We start from the raw sequence: 27722 nt of genomic DNA on the forward strand, positions 1-27722 counted from the left end.
GTCATCTTTCCCCAAATTGTACCGATTTATGTGGCGTCTTACTTTAAAGTCAAATTTAAGTGCAAAATGTTTGCTAGTAATATGTACAACAATTTTAAGAAAATCCCTTGTAATACAGCAAACGGCCACACGGGGAATAAAAGCAGTAGTTCATCCGGTTCCCTTGTGAGTGGTACAGTAACGGTAGAAGTACAGCAGGCACTAATAGTGACAACGGGGACTGATCCACGTGAAAAGACAAAATAATTCAGCAGATTCTTCTTTTAAAAAAAATAAATCTGAGTCTAAACATGAGAAACAGCATCTTAAGACCAGGTTCTTGTTTTTTTTTCCCATCCACAGCTGCATAGGAACCCATCAGTGTGTGTTCTGGGGGGGAATGTTATGTGTGGCGCACACTCTGCTCATGTGACAGGAGTGGCAGAGGAGATGAGAGTCCAGAGGGAAACACTGCGAGCCGGGCTTATCGGAGAGCTGCTTGCCACACTCCTGGATGGGATGGTGGGGGGTGGGGGGGGGCAGATAAGGAGAGGAATGCACATAGAAGTGAGGCGGTTCATAAAAAATCCAATCAGTTCTGAACATGTAGAGCAGGGGGGGGGGGTCAAACTCATTTTCACCGAGGGCCACATTAGCATGTCTGTCCTCAAAGGGTCAGATGTAACTACTCCTGAATGTTAAATAACTGAATTAATTACTTATTCAAGTTATAAATATTTACAATTATACACAAAAAATGTTTCTCTGTTATAAAATAAATACTTTTAATCTGTCAGGTTATTAAACCCACAGAACTCCATCAATCAAGGATCAAACTATCAATAAAGAAAAATAACATCAGACACAAGTTAGGACATTAACTTTGTTCACAAGGTTTTTTGTAAAAGTTAAAATTACTGCATTGTGGGAAATGTAGTTTTGGTCAAACTTATTTATTTTTAGGTACTCTGACCTTTTTTGCTCTGGCGGGCCACATAAAATGATGTGGAGGGCCACATTTGGCCCCCGGGGCCTTGAGTTTGACATGTGATGTAGATGAAAGAATGGCTCACCTCGCAGTGGTAGCACTCGAAGTGATAGTCTTTGTTCATCGACACGACCCGGAGGATCTCCTCACTGCCCTGAGAACCCAAAACAAAGAGGTCAGAGGTCAGATGGACCAAAAATAGATGCAAGTTAAACACATTTTTAAACACCTTGTGTGTTTGCACGAATGATATTAAAAAAATCCTTGTTCTCACCTCAGACGGTAGGATGGGTTGTAAACAGGCGGCACACTTTGGAGCAAAAGTCCTGCAGAACGACAGAAGATGGAAGGTAATATGTGACGCGTGACACACGGCGACACCCAAAACACACGGCGGCGTCTCACTTGTTGTAGTCGGCCACGCAGTAGATGTTGCTGTGATGGTCGACGGTGAACGGAACGCCGTCCAGAGCCTTGGAGCAAACCACGCAGCGAAAGCAGCCGGGGTGGTACGAGTTCCCCAGAGCCTGCAGGATCTGAAGAACGTAGAGCCGTGGTTATTAAAAAAAATAATAAAAAAATAAAAGCATTTTATGAACCGACTCTTCAAACAAGCTGGTTTAACTTTGAATTCTGAACGCGATCACGCAAGAAAAAAAAACGGGTCTCAAGGTCAGCGTGAGCTTCCTGTTTACATTACGTGCTTCAGATATGGGGGGGGGGGAGTTTCAGCGAATCGTGACGCAGCCTCATTGTGAGAACGCTGGAATTAAAAATCGACTGTGGGAACAAACAGACGTCACTGAATTTCTCTATCCTCTGGGGGGGGGGGGTATCTTAGAATAAAACTCTGGGAACCTCAGGGATGAACAGTCCCTTTAAATCCGACTCAAGAAGACGACTTAAAGGGTGTTTTTTCCCTAAGGGGTGGCCACACACACACACACACACACTCACCTGTTCGAGAATGAGGTGGCCACACACACTACACTTCTCAGCCGCAGCTTGGAATCCTGAAAACTGTAATTACAGCGGAGAGAGAGACAGATTAGCGTCAGTGGGAAATCGATCCTGTGACTCTGAGACGGACGACAAAAACGCTCGACCTGGACTCACCATGTAATCCTCTTTACAGTACACAGAGCCGCTGACGTTGTAGAAGTCCTTGTTTCTCAGGGTGCGTCCTGGAGGGAAAGGGATGCTTTATTTATTTATTTAATTTTTAATGTTGATTTGGGGGTTTTTGGGGGGGTTTACTCACCACAGGACACGCAGGTAAAGCAGCGAGTGTGATAGAGGCTATCCAGAGCCTGGCACGCATTATCTGCCCCGTACACACCTTTCCCACACTTCACACAGGCTCCTGCCAACATAATGGGGAAATAAATAGGGGGGGAGAGAGGGGGGAGAACAACAAACAGTTTCAGTTTCAGGCAAATTCTCTTGAGCGGTTCTTCGTTTACGACGTTTTCCGAGAGGATGTGTCTGAAATCCAAAGTGTCGACACGTAAAATCCTCTTTGGTCGCACCACAGAGGGGATTTTCACACAGTTTAAAACCCGTTTCATCCGCCACCAGTTTGACTTTAAATGGAAAAGTCAGGATGGAAAACATCCCTCCTCTTCCTCTTCCTCTTCCTCCTCAACTACTTAAGAAAATTGGTCAATTAAGAAAAACTGTTTATTCTCCTTTGCTGCTCCTTCTTATGATTAGCGAAAAGTCAGTGAAGCAAAGATTTTCCACATCAAGTTTTCTTCTGAGGTTAGCCTCAGGTATGAGGTACACAACCGCTTCATTAGCAAATTAGCATGTGTGCTAACTTTGTTTTCTTGTACAAACGCCCAACAAAAGGCAGACGAGTCCGTCCAGTTGGGTTTGGTTTATTCATCGGCCGCCGGGGCACCGAAGGTAAAGCGGTGGTCTGAGCTGCAGCCGCTCTGATCTATTTAAGGGTCTGTGTGTGTGTGTGTGTGTGTGTGTGTGTGTGTGTGTGTGTGTGTGTGTGTTTTCTCTCTAATGTGGCGGAGGGAGTGCCACACAGAATTCCTACGCTCTTGGACAGTCCCCTTCAATATTTAGAAACCGGTTACAGCCTCTGCCAAAAAAGCCAGAAACCAAGAAACACCCAAAGCCGTGGCTTTAAATTTAAACGTCTGAGACGAGTGATTATAGAAAAAGACAAAAAAAAGTGATTAAAGGCAGAAAAAGGAGAAGAATTTATTATTCTGTGAAGCATTTTTAAGGATTATCTCCACAGAATCCTGATTTATCGGGTTGAATTCTTGCCTTCTTTTTTTTATTTATAAGGACTTTATTTCAGTTAGCGTTAAATACAGGTGTGCGTGTGTGTGTGTGTGTGTGTGTGTGTGTGTGTGTGTGTGTGTGTGTGTGTGTGGTCACGGCTCTAATGGCTGAGGAGAGTACAGTATTGTGTATCGCCTCTGGGCGCACATACCTGAGCACAGGAACAGGCTACAGCACACCACCCCTGCACACGCCAAGGCAGCGACACACACACACACACACACACACACACACACACACACTCATGACTCACACATGCTCATACTGTGGCTTGAAGTCACTCAAATAGGGGGGGAAACACACCCTGCCACCAACAAGCAACACACACACGCAGTCGTAATCTTGTGTGATTCACACTAATGGCCCGCGGTGTGTGTGTGTGTGTGTGTGTGTGTGTGTGTGTGTGTGTGTGTGTGTGTGTGTGTGTGTGTGTGTGTGTCTGATGGTCACAGCAGGATTTTATGGATCACGTATTCAGGTTGCGTTCAAGTCTCTACGTGCAACGCGGAACTGGCAGCATCGTGAAACATCAGCTGACTGCGTGTGTGTGTGTGTGTGTCTATCACACACCCACACACACACACACACACACACACACACACACACACACTCCTTTTCTTTCATCTCTTCAAACGGATCTACTTGTCTGGATCGGCCTCTTGAAGCTCCCCCCCCCCCGCCCTGTGTGCTTCGATGCGGCGTGTCCCTACAGGTCGACGCACCATCCATCCACACACTCCTTCAACTATTAATCCGACCATCCATCCATCCATCCATCCATCCATCCATCCATCCGTGCAAACCCTTTCATTTGTGATGTGACACCGGGGCGCTGAGGACGGTAATAACACAGTAATAACACCATGATAACACCATAATAACACCACAATAACACAGCAATAACACCGTGCTCTAACGCTGACTCAGTGCCGGCTTAAATTGGGGGGGTGATTTGACTATTTATGCTAAACGCAGCCCCTGTTTCGCTCGTATCCCAGCAACCATCCCTGTTTTGATCGTCAAGCGTCAAAAAAATTTATTATAAAAAATAAGAAACAGGATCTCACCGAAGAACTCCTGCCGGTTCTCCCCGACTCCTGGATCCTCCTGGGGTTTGATGGCCCCCCCGGCTGAGCAGGACCCTGTCGTGGTTGCCGTGGTGACCGTGTTGGGTTTGGAGAGCGCCGTCAGAGCCGGGGGGTCCTTCAGCCTCAGGCCGTCCAGCAGCGCCCCGCCTTCCAGCACGGCGTCCCTCAGCAGCAGCCGGGTCAGCTCCTCCTGGTACCGGGTGCCGGGGAGATCCGAGTACCGGGCCCCCCCTCCGCCGTCTTTGCTCCTCGCCCCCGCCTGATGCTCGTCCCACCAATCCGGACCGGCCTGGAAGCACGCCGCCCCGGGACTCCCCACCGCGGGCGGGTAGGAGTGTCGGCTGTCGTGGGCCGCCGTACGCAAGCCCCCATCCAGGAAGTGATTCCACGCCTCCACGGGGGTCACCCCCGCCCTGCCCGGCCCCCCGTACCCGACCGTCTGCATGGAGGGCGACGGCTGCTGTGGGGGGGGGAGGCCGCCGGAGGCCGAGTAGCGCGAGTCGTACCCCAGGCTGATGCCGCTGGTCCGGTTGCTGCTGCAGCGGCTCCCCATGGGGCTCCCCCCCCCACCGCCGCCGCCGCCTCCTCCTCCGCCGCCGCCACCCCCGCCGCTGGCGGTGCTGGAAGCGAAGCTGGAGCGGGGGCTGACCAGCACCGACTCCTGGAGGCTGAAGGAGGAGCAGGGGCTCAGGGTCGGTCCAGGAGGGTAGAAGAAGCCGCCTCCCATGCCCCCCCCGGGCAGATCCGAAGCGCGCAGAGGGGGGTGAGAGAGGGACGCCGGTCTGGGGGTGTCCCATAGTTCACTTCCTGTGCTGAGGCGCTTGTAGAACAGAGCTTCCTGGAGGGAGAGGCGTTTGTGCCTCTCTGGTTCGGAGAGGTACCCGGGTTCGGCCACGCCCCTGGATGCTGACCCGTAACCCGCGGTAACGGGATACGGAGGTGGGACGGAGAGCGGCGGCGGCTGTGAGAGGAGCTGCTGCCGCTGGACGAGCTGCTGCAGCTCCAGCGAGTAACGGCGTTGATTCAGCGCCGCCTTGGAGCCCCCCCCGTAGGCCCCGTGGTGGGGGTCGCACTCGGGCCCCAACCCGGATTCCCGCCTCAGGTGTGAATCCACGCCTTCGCCCAGGTAGCAGGACGCCCGCTGCTGGGGGGAGCGACGCCTCAGCGGCGCCAAGGAGGACGGATGGAGCGGCTGATCCGCGTCTGGGGAGACGGTACCCAGCGTGGAGGTGGGGGGGGAGGAGGATGATGATGATACTCTCCCATTGGCTGGAGCACACCCATCACCCGCCGTCACAGAAGTAAGAGAGAACTGGGCGGGTCTTGAGGGTGTGGCAGGGCTGGGAGCCGGTGGTAGCCCCCCACCACCGGAGATGCCTCCCCCCCCACCGCCGGTGTTGCTGTTATTAGAGTTGTTGGCTGAGTCGTGTTTTTTCTTGGAACTGTTGAATTTCACGCTACCGGAGTCCGTCAGCTTCAGCTTCCCCAGCAGCTTGCTGATTGGTCGGTCCATGATGAAGCCTGGCTGGGGGTGTCCCCCCCACCCCCACCCCACCACCACCACCACCACCACCACCACCAACACCACCTCACCTGATGCTGTTTAAGGGCTTAAAAAATACAGCAGAGCAAAAAAAAAAAAACATTCAAGTTTGCACCGCAAAAAACAAAAACAGCAGCTTCCAAATCCTGACACAGAAATAAAAAACTGGCCTTGAACCCAACACAAGAGCTCCAAAAGAACTTTTTTACATAGATAATAAATAAAAATCAGATAAATAAGACTTTTAAGACATGTCTGGGTGTGACATGACTTCAGTCTTTTGAGTCATGTCGCTTGATCTCATGTGGAGAATCCACAGGATCAGGTGGGCTAGGGTGAGGAAGGCTCCATTCGGTTAGTACATGGTGAGTTCAAGTCCATCAGGAAAAACATAAATCCACGACTCCACAGCGTGACCTATAGCCGGGGGAGGCCTCCTAACATCTGCATCGTTTTATTACTTAAACTGTTCATAATAAACATTAATAAAGCAGGTGTGACGTCATTGGAAGGGGGGGGGTCTCCGTTTGAATTATCTTTTTCAAAAACAAAACAAAAAAAAAAACCCCCCCAACAACACAAAGCTTCAGCGGGATGCAGACTGTTTCATGTGGATCCAGTGTAGACAGCAGGAATTAATCCGGTTGCGCTCGGATTATTCGATTTAACCGAATCCGGCCATTCATCTCAAGGCAAAGTGGGATTAGAAATGTTTTAAATTATGCCCGTAAAAAATTTTAATTGTGGAATTAGAAAAACACACAAAACGGTTCTCACTCGACCCCTCGGTCCATCCATCCATCCGTCCGCCTGCGGTCGACAGTTTTTATCATTCCCTGTTCCAAAAGAGGAATCCTCGTCCCGGCGGAATAGTAGCGGAAAAGTTCGGAGGGAATAAAATCAGAAGAAGGAAACCGGTGTTCCGTCCCAGTCACGTCTCACCGGACCGGCGCGGAGCAGAACGAGTGGCTGGAGTTCAATAAAATCCCTCCCCGTGTGCACTGCACGGTCGACAACTTTGTTTCTTTCTTTCTTCCCCCTTAATAATTACTTACCTCCCCCCTCTTTTACGACAGTGTCGAGTTAGCGACGGCAAAGAAAGCTATTCCGGTTTTGGATTTTCAGAATAAAACTCTACCAAGCGTTTGTAACTTCTCGCTTGTTTTAAATTTGATTTTAATGTCATTTTTATTTACCCAAAAAGTACATTAATGACTTTTTCTTTTATTTAAATATTATAGATTAAACATAGTTCGATATGTACAAGTTTTTGTAGCCGGTGATACAATTCCAGCTTTTATTTTGAAGGTTTCATGGCGGAGCGTTATTTTACATCCTGGTGTCCTACGTTCAGCTTGACGCAGCACTGCTCCTTTATCACTCAGCGGCGGCTCGATTCCCCCAGCAGGCCGGGACACCTTTCCACCAGCCATGGCTGTTTCGTCATTCATTCGCAAAACCCCCTCAGAGGTCTGAACCGTCTTCATTATGAACCTGCTCCTCACACAGTGGGGCAGTTAGATTAATCTACCAACCATGAATTTTTTTTTTAAATCAATGTTGTCATTAAACTTAACTAAACATCAAACTAAGATAAAAATGTTACTACTGAGTTTCTGACATTTTTGCCCTATAATGAAGACATCAACCCACGCAAGGCTGTAGCTGCCCGTGAGGTCATGTCTTAAATGCGTGGGGGTACACAAATAATGATTTAAAAGTCGAAACGCCTCAGTTTAGAAATAAAAATGTATTGTTTGGAGGGAGGGGGCGTCACACTGGTGACCATGAAATATTAAAACAACCAATTACAGCTCAAACTGAGCAAATACGTTTTGGTCTCTCTCAGGTTCAGGTTTTAAGTATAAAGTATAACCGTGAGAGTTGGGAAAGCAATGGATTTGCATGTTAGTTTATGATAAATGACATTTATAAAACTTTTATGCAAGAGTTTAGGAACCGGAGGCTCCTCGACTCTCCTAACACTTTTAATTATGGGCATAATGGCTCCTGAATTAATTACTGAAGTCTAATCTGTGTTGAACATATTTATCAAAACTACAGGCGTCACCTGAAGCATGAAAACGCAACATAATTATTATACTTATCATTATCAATGAATGGGTATTCTGTACATTGAGTTTATATATTCAGGTTTACTTTGATTACATAAGAGATTCGAGTGCTACCTGTAAACACTTTAGTTAAATTACCAAAAAACAATCTGCGTCGTTTAGGCGGCGGGACTACTTTTTTGTACCAACAGCCTGTGGAATGTGCGGTAGGACACAGCGGAGTGAGGCGGCTGGTGAATTTTTTCGGCGTGTCTGAGTTCTCCAAGGAGGATAGAGGGTAAACATCCCGCTACTGGTGGCGGTCGGTTCCAATTCCGGCAGTTAGTGGCAGTTAACGGACACAGTAAAACAGTGCTGATTAAAGTACAACAATGTTTGCACAGGGTTGTGGGCCCAGATCTGCCCCGCAGGAGTCCCCCCCCCCCTTATGAAGCCTTTCATAACCCACACTGTTCACGCTGCAGTCCCACACTGCAGACTCCACTGTTTACCTCACAGGCTGCGAGTGAGAACTTGCCTGAAAAGCTAACAGAGAAATTCTTCTCGGCTTAGAGCAGAGCCGGCCGACGCTGAAAAATCAGCGGCCGCAGTGGAGGTCTGTGTCCGCCAGGGGGCGCCAGAGACAGACAAAGAGAGCCACGCGTGGCGTTTAAGGAGATCCTGATCTTTACTGCAGTGACATGAAATATATTCACGCTTCAATTATTTTTCTGACTCTGTAATTTAGGTTTTAGCACATATATCTTAAACATCCTTGAGAATAAACAAACATATTTTTGTACGAACTCTCAACACGTAAATATAACGATGAGTCACTCCATCTGAAACCATCCAGATGAGATCATTATAACCAGGCTCATTTAAAGCCCCAGGCGATAGTATAGAGATTTTTTTTTAAAACTGAAAACCACTCCTAAAGGTGATAAGAAGTGAGTGCAGTCAGTCAAGAGCGCCTTTCACTTTTTAAAGGTATGAAGTGTAATGAAGTTAACGACTCCGTGAGTTATGCTCCAATGAATATACAGTAGATAACACTCGAGATACCTTCCATGTTTACATACCCATATTTGAAAGCAAATAATAATAATTCTATTTTCATTTCTGTCATGCGGTTAACATGAAATGTCATTCCAGTTAATATACCTTCCCCTGTATCGATTGGGAACTGTCTTTGGGACACTGTCATGCACATATTTTTCCTCTGGAGAGCAATAAATGCTTATCTTATCTCAGGAATTTTTACATTTATTTTACATAGATATTCCAAGGAGCGTTGTTGGTTGTTTATGTAGTGCAAATCTTTGTTAGATGATGATTTTTTTTAAATACAAATGAATGAAAACAGATCGGAACAACTGAAAATTAGGGAAAACTATACAAATTATAAATTAAGTTAGAACTATACAAATTCAAAGTAAATTAAAGCCAAATAAGGGGGAAAAACTAACCATTATAAGTATTTGTTCACTTTATGATCTTAATTTTCACATTTCAGACACAATATGTACACAAAATTATCTGAAAATAAAATAAAATAAATAATAAATAAAATAAAACGCTCTCTCCGTGCGTCTTTATCGCCACCTGGTGGCCACCGCTGAAAACTACAGACAGCATGGCGGCCCCCGCGAGGACGCTGTGCTGTTCAGGTGAGATTAAGGTTATTTGTTGAATTATGTTACTGTTATTTTTTTTAAAGAAAATCCCGTTAAAACCTAATTATTGTGCTAAGTCGTTATTCGTTTGAATATGAATGCCTATTGAAAATCACACTCTTTCTGCTCATAGTTATAATGGCGAGTTGAAGTGTGTGTGTTTAGAGTTATTGTGTGTGACAACGGAGATTTCAGAGGTTAAGTCAAGTCTGTATTTGTTTTCCAGTTTTCAGGCTCTCTAGCAGGAAGTTCAGCACAACGTGTGGCGCACAGGCTGGAAATAAATGGAGGAAAGAGTAAGTTTACGATGCAACTCCAGCCTTGATGCGTGTAAACTCTTATCTACAGTTAATTAAGAACTAATCATTGCAAAATGTCAAAACATCAAGTCGATATTTGTATTTATTTACACGGAATCCCATCTTCATCCCTGTATTCTCTGCAAAGCATTTATCCGCTATGTTAGCCTTTGCTAGCTTAAAAATTAGCTATTATCCTACTACGTTGTCGTTTAAGTCGTACTATGGTGAAGCCAGGTCCCACCCCACCCCGACTCTGAGTGGCTTGGTGATACTGCGGAAGTTTGTTGGATTGGTTAAGAATGCCTATAAAGCGACGTGATTGGCTAAACAGAATAGCTGGATTCTCCAATCAGACGAAGAGTGGGGCGGGCTTTGGCGTTGGCTTAGTAGGATTTACGACATATGACAGCTGCATTGTGGATGATGTAGTAAACGGATGTTAACGAAAAATGACTAAAATAAAAATATTTTCTATGTTTTAGTAATTGTATTTAACATTTAAATATTTAACCAGAAAGTTTTCCAGTAGCTTTCAGAGTATTTGCTCCATTATCACCTAAATAGATACCAAATTGTGTCACTACAATAAAATATAAACATACTATATATATAATATACGTTTATACTGTCTGTCTTTAACTATCTGATCTCTAATTGCTTAATGTTTTTATTCGCCTGCAGACACGGACTCTCTCGAAGCGGCTCGGAGTACGGCCCTTTGACAGATTTGCCTGATTGGTCATTTGCAGGTATTCTTTTCTATAAATTGTATTTTTATGCATATTTGGAAGCATTTTCCCATCATTTAGTTCTCTTGCGTTGTGTAATTTTATCTGTGCATTGACTTATTATTTGTGTATCTTGACAGATGGAAGACCAGCTCCTCCAATGAAAGGACAGCTTAGACGAAGACAAGAAAAGGAAGTTTTAGCTGTAAGAATAAAACTTTTTTTTTCTCTCTTTTAAGGGTTTTCATGTTACTCTTTTTGTTTGATTTCAAACCTTTACATCTTTTTGCTCACAGAGACGTATTGTGATGCTGAGTGAGGAGATGGACAGAGGAATCGACGCATGGCAGGAAAAATGTGAGGAGGCCAAAAGAACAGAGGAGCGCAAACAATCCCTTTTACTCAAACCTAAAGGGAAGCTGCTGATGAAGAAGAAATCACAAAACTAGAAACCAGATGATCATGTTGTAATATCCTTATTTTGAATAACATGTTTACTGCCTGCCTATTGAATATATTTATGTGGGTTTTTCTTCTGCTTTATGATGGATGTTTTCCCACTATCAACAGATGTTTTCAATAAACGTTCTGTTTTTGATTCACTCTCCATGACTTCTCATGTCCCTCAGCTTCCACTAGAATGCAGCATTTCTCAGCTGTGAGGCCGTTCGGAGCCTCAAACGCCATTTTGTCTGGAGTCGAGCAAAAAGGAGAGGTTTTTGTCGGGCGGGTGGAGGAAGGGAGGAGCTGAAAAACAAAGTAGCTCTGATTCAGGATTTTTCTGTGTACATATGTGTGTTAGAGGGAAGGTGAGGGGTTCACGTCTCGGCGGCGCTGTACACTCTCAATGTCATTGCTGGAAATAAATGGCAAAAGCCAACCTGGGTGAGGCGCCTCGAGCGCCTCTAAAACAGGAAGGAACAGAACATTTAATGGTTTTTCACTCCTTTAGAAGAGTTTGATCCAATCCAAGACATAAAAATGTAATAAAAGAGACATTTTAAAAATGTTTTTAGTTGATTTCAAACCAGATAACTTCTTAGCTTTCACCGTGACCAAAACTAAAAGACTCTCCTAATGTCTGTTAGTCCTGCTTGATCCTTCTGTCTGGAATGACGATCAGTTGGCTTCAGGAACGTCTGATTTTAAAGTCAGATGTGAAAAAGTGGCGAGGAATGCACTCGCATTCCTCTTTGCAGATACTTAAAAATCATCACCAATCTGATGATCCCCAGTGGTTTTACATTTCTGTGACATTTGACAGAGATGTTGAGCGGCTGTAGCTTTAACGTTCTGCTCCCGACATCAAACCTTTCTCTCTCTTTGTCTCCATGCCGACTTCAGCAAAGCCTCACTGTAATTATTACCACCAGCCGCTGAGTTGCAGATTCTTTTCTGTGGATTTTTCTCCCCCCCCACCCTCCTCATCATCATCATCATTCCTCCTCCTTGCCTCGACTGTTTCATACAGTTGAGAAACAGCAAAGCGTTTAATGAGATGAAATTCTTGCTCCACATCCTCACACCTGGGCGACCAGTGGCCCCCGCCTGCACCCAGAGTGAATCTTTTTGCATCTGCTTTTTTTTTTCTTTTCTTTTTTAACGTGAATGTCTCCCCCCGGACTCCTCCCACCCCCACACCCCCATCTGTCTCTTTCTCGTGTTGTTTTGGTTTTGTGGAAATGAGAACCAGATGTTGCTTATTGTGCACGAGTCAGCGATGGACGAAGGGTGGGGTGGTGGTGTGTGTGTGTGCGGGGGGGGGAGGGGGTCGGTGTGGATGGAGGTCTTTTGTAGTTCCACCTGCAAACCAGAAACAAGTGGGGGGCTTTTCCTGGCAGATACGTCTGGGATGGGGCTGCAGGAAGGTGAGCGGGGCAACTGGTGCAGGATTGGGGCGTTTTTTGGGGGGGGGGGTCTGACTCAGCAACTTGTGCCCAAAGGCTGCTTCCTGAGGTGGGTGTTCCTGCAGCGTGGGGCACTCTGGGTAACATGACGGACAGAATTACATTATGAGCTGAACTGGAACCGAAGGCTGCAGTTAAATGTTGAACCTTTAACCTTCTGATACGTTTTTGACTTTATTGATCTTTTTCTTTCTTTATTTTTATCCAAGGCCTTCGTTTTATCGTCCGTTTTGTTCATTAGGTGAAAAAAAATTTTTTTCCGAGGCAACATGTCAGAAATAACAATTTTCTCCATGCATTCATTCTTAATTTAGTTCTGCATGCAAATTAAAATCAATATTTGAACCCTTTATATTGAGTCATGAGTATAAATATGAGATGAGAAAAGTTTTCTTCTTATATATTCTTATTGTGTTTGCTTTCTAGTGTAATTTTACATAATTTCACCCCTTTGGACCTCAAATATTCTAATAAAATCTTCTAAAGAGTTTGAAAATGCAAAGTTATTTTCTAAAATGTTGTAGAGTCAACATTTGAAACGGAAATATGTCGGATGGGGAGGGGGGAGAACCTCAGGAACCTCAAAATTGTGCTGTGCTTGAGAAAACGCTGGAAGTGAGACTAATTGAGAAACAAAGGGAGAAAGAAAAAGTGCTGTTAAAGTTACAGTAGTGAATAAAAACGGTGCCATAATGTAGGTCACCCAAACAACGTCTCAGGTTGAATTGCATGCAGCTGTTCCCGGCCACTTCCTGCCTGGCATGATGGAGCGCTGAGTCCCTGCACCACCCAACCAGACTGCATGAGTTCAGCATTAAAACGGCATGAAGAGAGAGAGAAAGAGAAAGAGGGGAGGAATAGACGCTAACTTGGCCTCCAGGTCTCATGAACCTCTGCAGCACCTCCAAAATAAAACCTCACATAACTGTTTTAAACACGTGCTCCTCTTCATCCCGCCCACACAGGCGCCATCAGCACCATTTAAAAGCTGTGTGATATTCCTTTATAATTTTATAAAGGAACAATTTTTTATTCTGAACTCATACAGGTGTTGAAACTGCTGCAGTGTTTTTTGTGAATAAAGCAGAGGTGGAGCTTTTAAGGTGTGACTAATAAACTACATCCTGAAGATCTTTCTCCAGAGCTTCGTTTATTGAGCATGAGAGAGACTCGCCGAGGCCGATGGAAACAACAGACGACTGAAAGAGAAAGAGACAGGGGAAGAAAGTGACTGAACAGATGTAGGAAAGAAAAATAAAGATTTTTTTCAGGATAGCTTTGAGTATCGTCGTGAATCTTTCACTCAGAAACTGATTTACAGAATACTGGAGGCCTGGTTTGATTATATTAATTATATCCATCTGAGCAAATCGAGCTGCTTAAATTACAGACCCAATAAGGAAAGTTTTTGTCCCTGAAATAAAATACCATCTGTCTTAAAATAGAGTTCTTGACACCATAAATGCATATTTTTCACTTTGATGTTGTGGCGTTCTTCACAGATACGTTTACAGGACATGAAGAGTTAAAACAGAACGCATGAGGGACGGAGCAGGAGGGGGAGGAAAGAAAGAAAGAAAGAAAGAGCAAAAAACAGATCAGAGATACTTGTGGTCAGAGGAGGAGCGGTTTGTGAAAAGAAAAATCTATTATAATTCATGCCAGCATTTTCCTACATGATAGCTAAACATAAAAAGAGTATTAAGATCTATTTTCTGTTCAATATAAACTTACATGTGCAATAAATCCACACAGCAGCGAAAGGATGAAGGTAAGAAAACACGTATGACTGTTTGTAGAAAATAGTTTAATTTCACTTTATCTGCGAAAATACAAAAGTGAAAACTCACACAAAAAATTATTTTATTGATATGATCATTATTATAAATATCATTACCATTATCATTGTTATTAATAAATGATTCACCTTCAATTTTCCTTTGTGTAAAAAAAAAAAAACAGAAGTGACTGAGCACCATCAGACTTCATAAATAGTATTGCTTGTAGCCTATATAATTCTGGGTGTTTAAGAATAAAAAAAGAAAGGTTTATTCCCTGATCTGATCTGATTCATCACACGCTGAATGTAAACTGGGATTTATTTCCACCATTGTCACGTTATGCCTCTGTCCAGCAGGACTCCAAATGACAATGAACAAAGAAAAAAACAAAAAGAAGTACTAATAACTTTACCAGGAGAACAATAATAACAATAACCATACTTATAACAATAATTTCCCTTAACAATGTTAATAATAATTAAAAATTGCACCATATTGTTGGAATCTGTACCGCTTAATGGACCAGTAGCTCTGATCATGAGATAAAACATCACTTATTTTAAGAGTATTTTTCCCGTCTGACTGCTTGAACTGAAAGAAGAGTTTAGTCTGTAAAACACAAAGAAAATGTGTGCAAAAAGAGGTTTTGGTACCACATGGAACATCTCTGAATTTAGAGGTTGTAGTTACGCCATCGAGTGGAAATCACCTTCAGCATCCTCATATTTCATCTGACGTTTGTAGACACAGTCCTGGTTAAACGGGGATTTATCATAAATATGAAAATTTGTGTCAATCCACACTAACATTGAGTAGATTAAATTTAATTCCATTCAAAATAAAGCTGGCAATGACAACTCAAACTGGATATTTTTAGTTTAACAGGAGAGAATCCTCTTAAAGTTCCTTGAAATATGAGAATTAAAAAAAAAAAATCAATTTATAAAAGAAGCCAAAATTCATAAATATTTGAAAAACCATCTATATTAAGTAAAATGTGGACAAATTTGATTAAAAAATAAAGAATAAAGATGAAAAATCTGATCAGACATTCATAGAACAAGATGAATGTACTTCTATATCCAGTTGCAGAGAAGAAATCAAAGAAAAACAAGAATTAAATCAGAGCTGAATGTCTAAACTTTGTCGTGCTGGAATGAGCTGAAGAGAAAATTCCCAGATACTTCGACAGAAAACACATCTTGGAGTCGATGACGTAAAATGCAGAGACACAGATTTCATGAGCATCAGACAGCAGTTCAGTCGGAGTCGTCCAGTTAAAGGAGGCGTCGCTGATCAGTCTGTATATTTCCCTTCTCTATGTATGTAATTGATCTCTGGAGACAGAACAGTACATGAAGATAGTAACATACAAATTTACATTTTCCTGATTTCAGTTTCTAGGGCCTTTTCTTTCATTCCCCTCTTCTTCCGTTTTCTCTTCCTCTTTCTCTTCCTCACCCCCCCCCCATCTCGTTTTGTCCTCGGCCCGTCTCTTTCTGTCCGTCTGTGGCAGTCTGTCCGTCCCTGCTGACGTTTCTACACCTTATCCAGGAGGGATCTCTGGCAGTAGAGGAGGCGCCGAGGCGTTCCGTACTTCCTGAAGAACAAAAGCGCCCCCAGGGTGGCCATGACCAGCACCAGGAGGAGCAGAGGGATGACCACGGCCGCCGGCCCGGCGCCGCTCTGTGATTCGTCCACCTCGATGACGATCACCTCTTCATCCCGACCCTTCTTGGGCTCATCGGCATCGCAGCCCATCCAGTCTCTGAGCACGGACTTGGGGTAGCCGGATTCTACTTTCATGTACTGGTTGTTGAACTTCCAGTACTTGTTGGCTTTGTAAAAATAAGTGTATGCTGAGGAAAATGAAAAATAAGAAGTTAAATTAATTCGATTCTGATGGTTTAGGGGAAAAAAAGCTGCTCTTTATGTATGTCAAATAATTATTTTCTTTTGATTTAACTGGAAAACATTAGAAATGCCCACCAGAATTAAACCCCAAATTAAAAAAAAACACCCTTAAGCTGCACCTACAGTATTAAAAAATACAAAAAATAATGAGATATAAGCAGAGACGGGATTGCTTGAAGGAAAACTCACATCCATCTTCGCTCATGATGGTGGCTTTGATGTTATCTGGGGCGCCGCTCCACGTGCTGATGGGCTTTGGGTAGTCGCTGTCCACGGTACGAGTTTTCTCGTTGAAACGGTAGTACCTGCAAACGACATGACACAACTGGTAAAAATGAACAAAATCTAAGACGCAGGTCCATATTCCATGGGTTGTTTTGAGATTTATGCTCCAGAGTTTGATAAAATCTACATGTGGTAGTTGTTTTTAGAATATTCTCATTTATTGAAGTCGCTCAAAGAAAATAAGAAAATTTTGATTCATGACCTCTTAATTTAATTTAATTTAATTTAATTTAATTTATTAATTTTTTTTTTTTGCTGCTCAGCTGTGTGGCTTTTTGATGCTATACATGACAAAAATGTGCCAAGTACATGTGAAAAAAAGAAAGTCTCTGCTAATATGTGTCTCAGAATAGCACTCCAATTTAATATGTAACTGAATGGATAAAAACAGGGAGGGACAGGAAGTCATAGGGATGAAATGTTGAGTACTTCAAGGCTAAACATGTTTGAACAAGGTGCGTCCGCTATGCAAAAATATGAGAAGTATTTGTTTGGACAAAAGGGGAAGAGATTCAATCTGGTGTTGGAGAAAAGACGATTGTGCCTGATGTGATAGTCTAAGAGGATAATACGGTATTCCAGTCATCCTGTCCCTGGAAAGGAAGGGCATCGGGGAGATAACTTGTTTGAACCTGTCTAGACTGTTATTCAGATCAGGGTTGGAACAAGGCTGATGGTGCAGATCGCACGCAAGAACTCACTTGTTGCCCCTGAAGAAGTAAGTCTGTCCCGTTGGGGTGTAGAGGAGAGCAGCATCGATCTTGTCTTTGGGCAAACCGCTGCCCAGATCCTTCAGGCTCATGGGAGAATCCTTGTCCATAGTGGACTCACTGTAAAGCCAGTACCTGTCACCTGGAGCCAAGAGGAGAAAAAACACGCGTGAGTAAGTTGGGTGACTGGAAACTGTAAAGAAGGAGGAAAAAAAAAACCAGTTACAAGAGTCAAGAACCTTTGAAGAAGACAAATTTCCCATCATCCCTCTCGTAGGCAGCGTTGATGTTTGAAGGTAAGCCCTTCCAGAAGTGACTGATGGTCATCGGGTACCCTTTCAACACCTTGTTGTTACGCACACGCCAAAACCACTTGTCCTGCAAACACACACACCCATAGATCAGAAATAAAGCAGAATATATCCAAAAAAGGGCTTTTTTGAATTTATCTGTCTCATAATTGGATGTTAGTGCTGAAAAAACACTGAATGAAACAAAGGAATGATCAAATATGTGAATAATTTAGGTAAAACATCTGGTTCCAGCTCAAAACATGTTGCTTTTATTCTTGTAAAATGAATATTTTGGGGGGTTAGACAAAAAAATAGGAAGCCAAACAATCATTCTAAGGGAAACTGAGATTGTTTCAGGAACCTTTTTCATAGAATTTAGGAACTATCAGGTAAAACTATAACACTTCTTTTTAAGGTTGAAATTGGGGTCGCTACGCAAAACAGCCACCTTTATTTTGTTAAAAAGAGATTCCTCAGGCTCAGTGTCAACAGGTCAACCTGTTTTCCGTACAGAAAAAGGTTCTCCTGTACCTTAAATACAAACTTTTCCCCTCTGAGGATGGCGATGGTGTCAAAGTGTCCCTCACAGATGTCTGGGCCATGGTCAGGCCTGGACGGCTTCGTGGGTCGAGGGGGAGGGGGAGGTGGAGGCGGCGGAGCCCCGGATTTGGTTCCTGTGGTGGAAAAAATGTTGACTAGATTTAGATGGGACAAGCGGTAACAATCATATCATAGTGTGTTAGGAAAAAAACTGTCCAATGGATGCTCAGATCCCCACGGGGGGAACAACCCACCATAGATGGCCTGGATGCCTCTACGGTCGTCGTCTGGGAGCTGGAAGTTTTCCGTTTCGAACCACTGGTAGAACGGAGCCATGATGGCCGAGGGGGAGTTGGAGTGCTCCAGACCCAGAGCGTGACCCAACTCATGGACCGCCACCAGGAAGACATCGTTACCTTCACGGACACAAACACAACACTGACTTTCCTCTCATGCCCGCTCGACAATCCGCCGTCGTCACCTCTTCTCTTACCGCCCTGGTCGACGTTGCCCGTGGTCCAGGGCTCGGCCAGGTCAAAGTGCGTGTCTCCTCCGATACCCGGTCCTGGGAAGTAAGCGTGAGCTAAGAAGCCACCCTCGCCATCGAACGGAGTGCTGTCGCCGTGGAAACCCTCTGAGAAGGACAGCATGATGTCTGCGAACTTGTCGACCTTGTCTCTGATGTGGCTGTAGGGGATCTCCCTGAAGGTCAACGGGACGGCGCTCTCCCACACCTTGAAGGCTTTTCGGATGGCGTCATACGTGGCCCGTTCTCCTACCTTTGGAGTGTAGTTCTGTATGCTGTCAAAAACACAGACGGACGGGGATTTAGGGTCGGGAAGAGACAAGACCTGATAAACTACTGTTGGTTAGGGTGAGATTAGTCTTGTATTCACAATAAAATGGCAGAAAAATAAGAATTAAAGACGTGACGATCCGACTTGCGGGTCGTGGGTCTGCCGGAGACTATCTCACCTGTCTACGGGTGAGAGGCAGGGCGCTTCTGAGAGTAAAAATGTGAGATTTGCTCTTTTCCTATCTTGGACTTCCATAACAAAGAATTTAAAAGATAAGGTTTTCTACTGTTGGTCATATAAAACTTGTCAAACTGGAGTCTAGGAGGTGTGGACGCTATCTAGCTCTAGATCATCTTGTAGACAACAATCTTCACACGTTGAAGCGTTCAAACCGTGTTCGTACCTGAAGGTCACCTCTGACTTGTCCCACTTCAGACCTTGCACAGCGTATCTCTTCCTCCTCAAATTGGTCTTCAGCTCCGGGCCAAATTTGTCTGGGACACCACATCGCGGTCGGCTCATCGCCCTGGCAACGGCGAAATAAGAGTCTCAACTATGCGAAATATTCCGACTCATTTGGAGGACACATTTTTCTATGGTTTTTTTCATTACATTATCAAAGTCTTCGAAAATCCTCCAAAGCATCAAATGATCTGAGGACTCCAAGGATTTATTTTTTATTTATTTGGAAACAGTTTAAAAATGTTTTTTTCAACCAGGACTCACTCTAGAGTGTTGGAGTCGATGGAGCCGGTGACAGTCAAACCATAAAACCTCTGCATGGCTGATATCGCCGTTACGATGGAGTCGGGCGAGCGGATGGCCTGAGCTCTGACATCACCTGGAGGCAGGTAGCCATACTGCTGCAGCCAGGCCTGCAAGACGGAGACAACGATTAAAATGACATTTATTTCATCTGTTTCTTCAGACAATTATTCCCTTCTTGCTTGGGCAAAGCTCCACAAATGCAGAAATGACTGTAACATCCCGAAGCAAGTACAGATAACCAAACACACTGCATATGCAAGCAGCAACAATCGAATTTAGTAACTGTAGTCAATATTGTGTACAGCAACAACAAAGTGATGGAAAACTTCAACAAAGTGGAGAATCTACTTCAATAATACCAGAAACTGCAGTGGAATCTGCATAAGATAGAAAAAAATATTTGATTTTGGAAGAACATTAGGTTAAATTACCCTTGTTGTCCACAGTTTTCCTCATAAATTTGAATAATAAATTACAAATCTTGGGACAAGCCAAACCTAAAAACCTCCTTATGCCGAGAAGTAAGCAATTATCATGTGTTTCGTCATGTTTCTGACTCGCTCTTTCTAATCCAACCACGCATGTTAAGAACTAAACCACACAAAAACATGCAAGAAAATGTCTAGTCGACAAAACATAAGGGATTGGCCACTTGGGTAAACCCGTGGGCCCAGTTCCAGTCAACTGTGAGCCTGTTGGGACGTGTTCCTCTGATCTCAGATGCATCATACAGATTGCATAGTGAAAATGGAGACAGAAGGTGTTTGCACACCTGAACCCCTCCACCCACCCCCCTATGTAAAAAAGTCAACAGGCTGATGTAACTGCAAAATGTATTGTTAGTTCTTTAGTGACTTTTAAACTATGCAGTTTATGAGCTGCTTTAAACCAACACTGAATCCTCTCATGTGATTCATGCTGAATAAGTTACAGGAAACTTTGTTGTGGGTTCACAAGAAAGGAACCGAAGGCCAAATAAAACACACGATCATCAAACACTGAAGTCAACGACCCAGAACACTGTCTAGACAACCGTGGTCGTCCCAACGCTGAAAAAAAAGGAACGTTTCATTATTTTTGGTTTCTTTCTTTCTCTCTTCCTCTCTCCATTTGTGTCACCATCATCACCATCATTTATCTTTACACATGTATGGAAGGCATATTGTTTCCACTGCGCCTTGCTGGTGGTCCAAAACTTTCCTGAAGGAATCATTCAAATATAGAAAATTTGCTTTTAAATTTACTTTCTTGCCAAGATGAACATGTTTATTTCAGTGGTGTTGGAGCTTAGGAGTGGTTGCTTAACATTGAGTTTTGAAGGGTGGTTGTGTAATTTCTTCTTTCAGAATTACATTCTTGCTTCAAATCAACCAACTAACATGTTAAAGCTTGTTAACTTGATAAAGTGGAGTATAAAAATGACATAGTTGTTCTTTAAAGACGGGTAGACATCCATTTTTTATTCCTAGACCAAACTAAGTAAGCTGTGCTAACCTGTGCTAACCCTTGCTTTCCTCATTTCCTGGTCCCTTTCTTTGAATCCACACCTTAAACTCTGACATTTCCCTCACACATCCTCACCTCCATCACAGATTCAAGTGGAATTTTGCAGAATATCCCCTGAATTTCTCAATGGGCCTCATCTGAACCTCAGATATCTCTTGCTTCGCTGTTGCTGCTGGTTTTTCCTCCCCCAGCCTTCCCCCATTGAATGAAGGGGTGAGCTGGGGGAGGGATGGAAATGCAGCAGCTGAAAGGGTGAGACTATCTGGCCGTCTATTCCTTGGGTACACACGGCTACTGTTAGCACTGTGGTTTACAGAGAGGCCAGAGAACAAGGTTCACTTATTGCTACCTGCAGACTATCCTTCATCCCTCTATTTCTACATAGTCCCTCAAGCAATTCTTCAAGACCTTCTGGATTATTTAATTATGTTAATCTAATTAATCCCATGACTATCTTGGCTTCATAATCTCTGAACAATCTCTACAATCTGTGCCTTTCCCCTGACTGCTGCCAGTGTGCGCCGTGGCTCCGTTGTGGTGACGCGTCTGCTTCTATAAAAACACTCCCCTCCGCCATCAAGACCTCCAATTCTCTCCCCTGGTCCTGAACTACTCCACACACTACCACCACCTCCGGTGTGGATGCCAGGTATCCCAGCATGCACCCCTCCTCCCTGGAACTCCCAGCAGCCACCATCAAAGCTTCTATTTATTGAAACGTGTACATGGCTGGTATTGTTGGCCTCGGCGTGGCGAGTTAGCTCGCTACACGGCCATGTGTGGTCAAAGGGTTGGCTGCGTGTTCGGTAAACACACTCCAGGGTCTGTGCAGTGTGTGTGTGTGTGTGTGTGTGTGTGTGTGTGTGTGTGTGTGTGTGTGTGTGTGTGTGTGTGTGTGTGTGTGTGTGTGTGTGTGTGTGTGTGTGTGTGTGCAGTGACGTAAGGTTGAAACACATAATGTACAGACGTTGAAACAAAACCAGCGTGATGTAAACACGGTGTTTACATCACGCTGGTTTTGTTTGGTGGAGCTGTGTCAATTTCTATCGATCTAAAACTGAAAAGGTAGAGATTTTAACAATTAATAAGATTATTAAAGTAATTTCTTACAAGAATTTGAATAGTTATATACATAAAAATAAGATATGTTATTTAAAAGCTTACTTTGGCTAGTGGAGGGAACAAAGAGACGATTTCATGTTAATATTCATTTAGACCTGTGTGTAAAACCAAACTACTGATTTAGCATTGGTTTAATTATGAAACTATTAACTCAGATTATTAATAGCTCCAGTTTTAATCCTAAACAATCTTCATTTATTGATAATATTGATTAAAAAGCCAAAACAAATGGAGTCAGGTTTTCTGCCTCCTACATACAGCTGCGCCTAGAATCATCTCCAACTCAAGGTCAGAACAACAAAATTTAAAATTTGTGACCGCTAAATCTTTAAAAATGTGTCCGACTAACAAATGTTTGAAAGTTAAGGCCTCATTTATTACGTTAGACGTTAGATACGAGCTTTCAAACTAGAAGATCCTCAATCGTTACCCAAATGTGGTCATTCCATCGAGTCATTGAGAAATCTAAAACATGCCCATGACGCAGGGCGGTGCATAAATCATACATCACAGGACATGTGGTTGTTGTGAGCGTTAGTCAGAAGATGTGTGATTTATTTTCCGGATATACTCGGCGTTCTTGGAAGACTGATCAAAATGAAAACAAGTTCATTTTTAGCTGTGAGACGTAAAAAAACAGAAGGATGACGACATCTTTAGAGGAAGTAAAACTTCCTAACTATCATGTGGCCTTCTATATTTACGCAATATATACCGGATAAAAACAAGAGAGACTAAATACATACAAAGATGGGAGTTTACGTCAGCTTTTCCTTCAGTAGCGCCGTGATGTGTTTGATAAATAATGACAAAGTCTGTTTATTCATCGTGAATTTAAATTCCTCTAAAGCCAGACGAACGAGCCGTGTGCTTAAAACTCTCCAGGACAGAGGCAAAAAAAAAAAAAAAAGGATGAAAGGGGTGAAGGGCAAATGATCTAAAGCGCAGAGTTCCATTAATGAAAGAGAGGTAAAGACATTAGCTGGGGGAGTGAAGGGAGAGAGGGGGGGGGGGTTCTGAGGATGGCTGGATTTCAGTTCGAGCGACTGAGTCAGTCGTTCCTCTCCTCGGTGCCAACGGAAAAAACTGGGAATTCTGCTCACGACTGACTGAATATCGCATCGCCTTCATTTCTTGGCGTCTCTGACCCAGTTAGCGCTCGCTAACGCCGTCCCCTGATTGGTCCGTGCTCATGTTTCTATCGGGTCAAACAGGTCAAACAGAATCACTGTAATTGTTAACGGAACAAGATTAAATATCCACACAGTAGTTATTACAGAATAATAAGGTATGCATATCTTTTTGTAGAATTATTCATTGTTAACGTTATAGAGAAATATTGTAGTGACAACAATTAGTATGATTTCAATAAATTTGACGGGTTTATCCTGATTTAAACATCCCTTCTCCAGCAATCCTCAAAGACGTACGTGTTGGTTAAATTGGACCATGATCTCATAAAAATGTTGAATTATAATTATGAATAAATGAAATTAGTCTTGTGGTGGGACAAGATGCAACAACAGCTTAGGTCATGTGCTAAATATTGAGGCGTCTTCATGACACTGAGCAATCCTTTAATAAAGACCACGAGACATAAGCTGGAAAACAGACCTTAAGTTGAAAGTCAAATTATAACTTTACCTCTAGACTTAGATTATAACGCATCATGCTTTACAATACACTAGGGAGTATAACATTGTTATGCAGTAATATGTCTTCATAGTAGACATAAAGTAAGTAAATGTACATTTTCCAGTCACGCAAAGGACTCTTAAGGTCTAATCTGGCCGTGACTTTTTGTTTCAGCACATCTGCAGCAGCAACTGAGACAAAAATCTTTCAGTAAAACTTGCAAATCTTCTCGCCCAAGTGGAAGCTTACAATCTTTCATATCCACTAAGTTGGAACACTTTTTCAGGTGTGGAGCAAAGATAAGATCAATCCGTCGCTTAAAGCCCACCGGTTTCCAGTTACGACTGATTATTTTGACATTTCTTAAGCAACAGCCACTGCATGTCGGAGCGGCGTGTACCAGATATTAATAAGACCTTTTTCTTTTGATGCCGCATCAGCAGACGCTCTTACTGAGATAAAGGGAATCGAACCCAGATGTCTTCTGACCAGATCTGCTGCGATCACCAAGACCTGCATCCCTTCCAGGTGGCGAGGGGGCAAATCTCCACCATGTTTTCACACAGAAAACTGAGCGATCTGGTTTTTAGGACATGTTGTTTTCATTGCTGCCCACTTCCTTTGCTCCCAAAATCCAACTGAGCTTTTTTTTTTAACTTTAAGTAAAGAAAGGTAAGAAAAAGAATAATTCCATGAATGAAAACAGATGCTGGAGGTTTCAGAAGTACCAGACATGTCCTGGGGGATGGAGGAAGTCTTATTGGTGTGATGGTGGAGCATCTTTTTTCACTCTTCAGGATGTTCAAATGTTAAAAAACGAATACAGTATTTTCCGCACTATAAGGCGCACCTAAAAGCCTTTAATTTTCTCAATTTCTTATAATCCAAAGTGCCTTATATATGAAAAAAAGTCTTAAAATAGACCATTCATTGAAGATGAGTTGTGCCTTATGTATGAACTTTTTTTTAAAACAGGCCATTCATTTGGTGATATGTGTGTTGTGATATGCGTGATTCTCTTTTAAAAGTACAGCAAGTGTTTGAAAATGTATATTTTTACAATATTGTAAATGTATTTTACTGCTTTTATTGCTTTTTTATACATCATGGCCTGGGGACTACAGATGAAAACTAACCTTCTGGCTAATTCTGGCTTTTTTTAAACCATGTATAATCATGTGTTTTATGAAATTGCATTGTCCCCTTCAAATAAACGAAACTAAACTAAATTGAAGATGCGCCTTATAGTCCAGTACGCCTTATAGTGCAGAAAATACTGTCATACTAACAGTTTCTCTGTCCTTCTTTTTCCAACCCTCCATTAAATAGCTGTTGTTCAGCCTTTGTTTTTTTTCTTACTTACATTGTTCCTGTTTTCTTAGACATGCGTGTCTTTTTGATCACAGGGTTCATCACAGCCTATATCAGCCAATAATATCTGATGCGTCTCATTAAACCTGCCCTGGGGGGTATTATTACGTGGCATTGAGGTGATGCACTGCTGCAGAAACGCCAGAGATCTTGTCTTATAGCTGCTAAAGATGACACCTCTATAAACAACCACGTTGTCTGGTCTTTGTTTACAGACATTCTGCAATACGCCGGTGCATTCGCCACAGGAGGGTGCTGCCTGTGGCTTCCTATAAACTGTCTGAGTTATCCACCATGTCTGGATTTGACTCACATACCAGCTACTTATGGTTGGTGACTAAGTCCTCCTTCGTGCATCCTGTCCACCCAGAGCTCCACACAGACTCCCGTGAATCAATTTCCTGTGACAGCTGCAAAAAAACGGTGCATTCTGTCTTTCATAGAGAAACACCTCCTGAATGTTCCTCAAGGTATGACTGAATGTGTTGTAAATGATCTCATCATATACCTTTATGAGCAGCAGAGCTCCCTACAGAGCTAATTCAAAGATGACTGAAGCCAAAGGCGCCCAAACAGCGTGTACCCGGTCATTTACCGAGCTGTGAGGGACATGATGACAAAATATCATGTTTAGTCGAAGGCTGAGCTGCATTTAAGTGTCTCCAGGAAAGCATGCACCCAGTCTGACGCCTGACGGCTAATTTATACTCATTCCGATCCCTCAATAATCACATACTTCCATGTGTCCTGAGCGTTTTTCATTGATGCGACCACAAGAGGGCAGTGAAGAGTCAAAGGTTTCAACAACAACAACAAAAAAATGTGACAATTGACGAATTTGTGCAATTTTACCTTGTAATTAATTGACCTTGTGGCAAAAAGCAGGTTTAGTGGTGGTCGGTACGGACATTAAAAATTTTACCACATAGCCATCATCATCATCATATCTGTTAACATTTGTCCTGCTGTGCTTGAAATAATGCCACACTGCTTCTTACAATTTACGGTTCTGCTGCCATATTTTTGACTTTTATTTTTAAATTGCACACAAACATAGAGGAATCTCTAAGTATGAGGATACTAAGCTTTCTGTCATCTTCCTTGTTAAAGTTGTACATAGTTTAGAGCTTCATGAATGACAAAACAGAGTTATTCCACCAGAAGTATTTGGTGTGATAAGTTACGATTAATTTGTTCGGAAACACTGAAGAAGAGAAAATTGTCTGCACCTAATGGTCAACAAATACAAATAGATGCTGTCAAAACTTTTACAGCCATATCTATATCAATGTTCTGGGTATTTTCCGTTGAAATGACTTATTTCATATGTTGAGGGAGTATTAGTGAACCTACAGTTCCACATGGATCAGCTCATGTCCACCTTGTTGTGAGTGAAGATCCTTTTCCCGGCCTGTTGAAAACCACTGACCCCCTCCCCCTATTAGCCAGAACAAAGCAGCTCAGCTGAGGTTTCTAAACTTCTCCCTGGCCTGGACGGCTGGATCTCCCCCTCCTCTTCAACAAACCACAAGAGTTAAGACTCAGGACATTTTTTTCTTTGGGTGAAGTTTCATCTTTTTTGTTCCAGTTTCTGCTAAGATAAGCTTTTTTAAAAGTAGTTCCTGATCAGAAATGTTTGGACAAAGGAGAAAGAAACATGACTTCTTCCCTTCATGTTGGTTGATTACAGAAACATTGGAGACGCCACAGATATGAATAAACTACAGCTCCCAGTGGTGATACAATAAAATATGCAGACAAGACAACCACTTTAAACACATTAAAGTTTGGAATTTTACAGTTAAACTCGTTTTCTGAGTAGAACTAGTGATATCTATCAAAAGGAATTGGTGATTTTCCATCAGACTCACCTCAGCTTTTAGGATATTTGCAGTAACGGAGGAGAACCCGACGCAGCAGAGACCACAGGCCACGGTGAAGAGCTGGGGCAACATTCTTCTATCTGTCTCCGTAGAGAATTCAGAGACTAACTTTTGATCTCGTCCTCCAGTCCTGACAGCAAAAGACGATCAAAACAAATGCGATCGATTTCACTCCGACGCGTAAAAAACGCGTAAAACTTCAAGCGCAGACGAGGCGCGCAAAGATGGTTTATTTACAGTCTGCGTTTCAAATAATGTCAGCGGATCTTAGATCATCCGCTGGTTGTAAGAAAATACAACTAAAACTTTATTGCTGGTCCTCTGGTGAGATTGTCTGCAGCGTGTGGACGTGGTCAGGAGAGAGAGGTGGATTTTCCTCTGGGTCCTCCTCCAGATGTGCGCACGTCATTTGTTTGACGACTGCTGACCAGCTTTATATGCACATAAAATAATATAAATTTTATTTATTAATAATATAGATTTTATTTATTTATTTATTTATTTATTTATTTATTTATTTATTTATTTATTTATTTATTGTTCTCGCT

The 27722-nt window shown here is 43.0% G+C and overlaps 3 protein-coding genes across 3 annotated transcripts; 1 reads left to right on the plus strand and 2 right to left on the minus strand.

Annotated features, from left to right (window-relative positions):
• Positions 1-68: 68 nt before the first annotated feature.
• Positions 69-5893, minus strand: ajuba (ajuba LIM protein). The gene is made up of 8 exons (XM_068308712.1): positions 4339-5893; positions 2229-2330; positions 2084-2151; positions 1925-1987; positions 1373-1503; positions 1242-1293; positions 1053-1121; positions 69-489 (listed from the first exon to the last, which is right to left on the minus strand). The coding sequence occupies exons 1-8, from the start codon at positions 5870-5872 to the stop codon at positions 358-360; spliced, it is 2151 nt and encodes a 716-aa protein (XP_068164813.1). The 5' UTR covers positions 5873-5893; the 3' UTR covers positions 69-357.
• A 3663-nt stretch (positions 5894-9556) lies between these two features.
• On the plus strand, positions 9557-11269 carry mrpl52 (mitochondrial ribosomal protein L52). Its single transcript, XM_068308713.1, has 5 exons — positions 9557-9626; positions 9859-9928; positions 10616-10683; positions 10803-10867; positions 10959-11269. The coding sequence occupies exons 1-5, from the start codon at positions 9593-9595 to the stop codon at positions 11109-11111; spliced, it is 390 nt and encodes a 129-aa protein (XP_068164814.1). The 5' UTR covers positions 9557-9592; the 3' UTR covers positions 11112-11269.
• Positions 11270-14357: 3088 nt separating this feature from the next.
• mmp14a (matrix metallopeptidase 14a (membrane-inserted)) lies at positions 14358-27517 on the minus strand. The gene is made up of 10 exons (XM_068308379.1): positions 27163-27517; positions 19616-19764; positions 19293-19415; positions 18586-18893; positions 18347-18508; positions 18084-18226; positions 17499-17637; positions 17251-17401; positions 16454-16569; positions 14358-16209 (listed from the first exon to the last, which is right to left on the minus strand). Exons 1-10 carry the CDS (start codon positions 27244-27246, stop codon positions 15890-15892), a joined length of 1695 nt encoding a protein of 564 aa, XP_068164480.1. The 5' UTR covers positions 27247-27517; the 3' UTR covers positions 14358-15889.
• Between the last annotated feature and the right edge of the window lie 205 nt (positions 27518-27722).

The sequence above is a fragment of the Antennarius striatus genome, chromosome 23, assembly GCF_040054535.1.
Source record: "Antennarius striatus isolate MH-2024 chromosome 23, ASM4005453v1, whole genome shotgun sequence".
NCBI classification, from domain to species: Eukaryota; Metazoa; Chordata; class Actinopteri; order Lophiiformes; family Antennariidae; genus Antennarius; species Antennarius striatus.

What these genes read in the sequence shown, in the direction of transcription:
- ajuba (XM_068308712.1), bottom strand. Translation starts at nt 5,872, where the DNA reads ATGGACCGACCAATCAGCAAGCTGCTGGGGAAGCTGAAGCTGACGGAC. An exon ending in ACTGTAAAGAGGATTACATG is followed by an intron (nt 1,988 to 2,083) that starts GTGAGTCCAGGT and finishes CTGTAATTACAG; the next exon opens with TTTTCAGGATTCCAAGCTGC. An exon ending in GCCACCTCATTCTCGAACAG is followed by an intron (nt 1,504 to 1,924) that starts GTGAGTGTGTGT and finishes TACGTTCTTCAG; the next exon opens with ATCCTGCAGGCTCTGGGGAA.
- mrpl52 (XM_068308713.1), top strand. Translation starts at nt 9,593, where the DNA reads ATGGCGGCCCCCGCGAGGACGCTGTGCTGTTCAG. An exon ending in GAGGACGCTGTGCTGTTCAG is followed by an intron (nt 9,627 to 9,858) that starts GTGAGATTAAGG and finishes TTTGTTTTCCAG; the next exon opens with TTTTCAGGCTCTCTAGCAGG. An exon ending in GGAAATAAATGGAGGAAAGA is followed by an intron (nt 9,929 to 10,615) that starts GTAAGTTTACGA and finishes ATTCGCCTGCAG; the next exon opens with ACACGGACTCTCTCGAAGCG.
- mmp14a (XM_068308379.1), bottom strand. Translation starts at nt 27,246, where the DNA reads ATGTTGCCCCAGCTCTTCACCGTGGCCTGTGGTCTCTGCTGCGTCGGG. An exon ending in GGGAAAAGTTTGTATTTAAG is followed by an intron (nt 17,638 to 18,083) that starts GTACAGGAGAAC and finishes GTGTGTTTGCAG; the next exon opens with GACAAGTGGTTTTGGCGTGT. An exon ending in GAAATTTGTCTTCTTCAAAG is followed by an intron (nt 17,402 to 17,498) that starts GTTCTTGACTCT and finishes TCTTGGCTCCAG; the next exon opens with GTGACAGGTACTGGCTTTAC.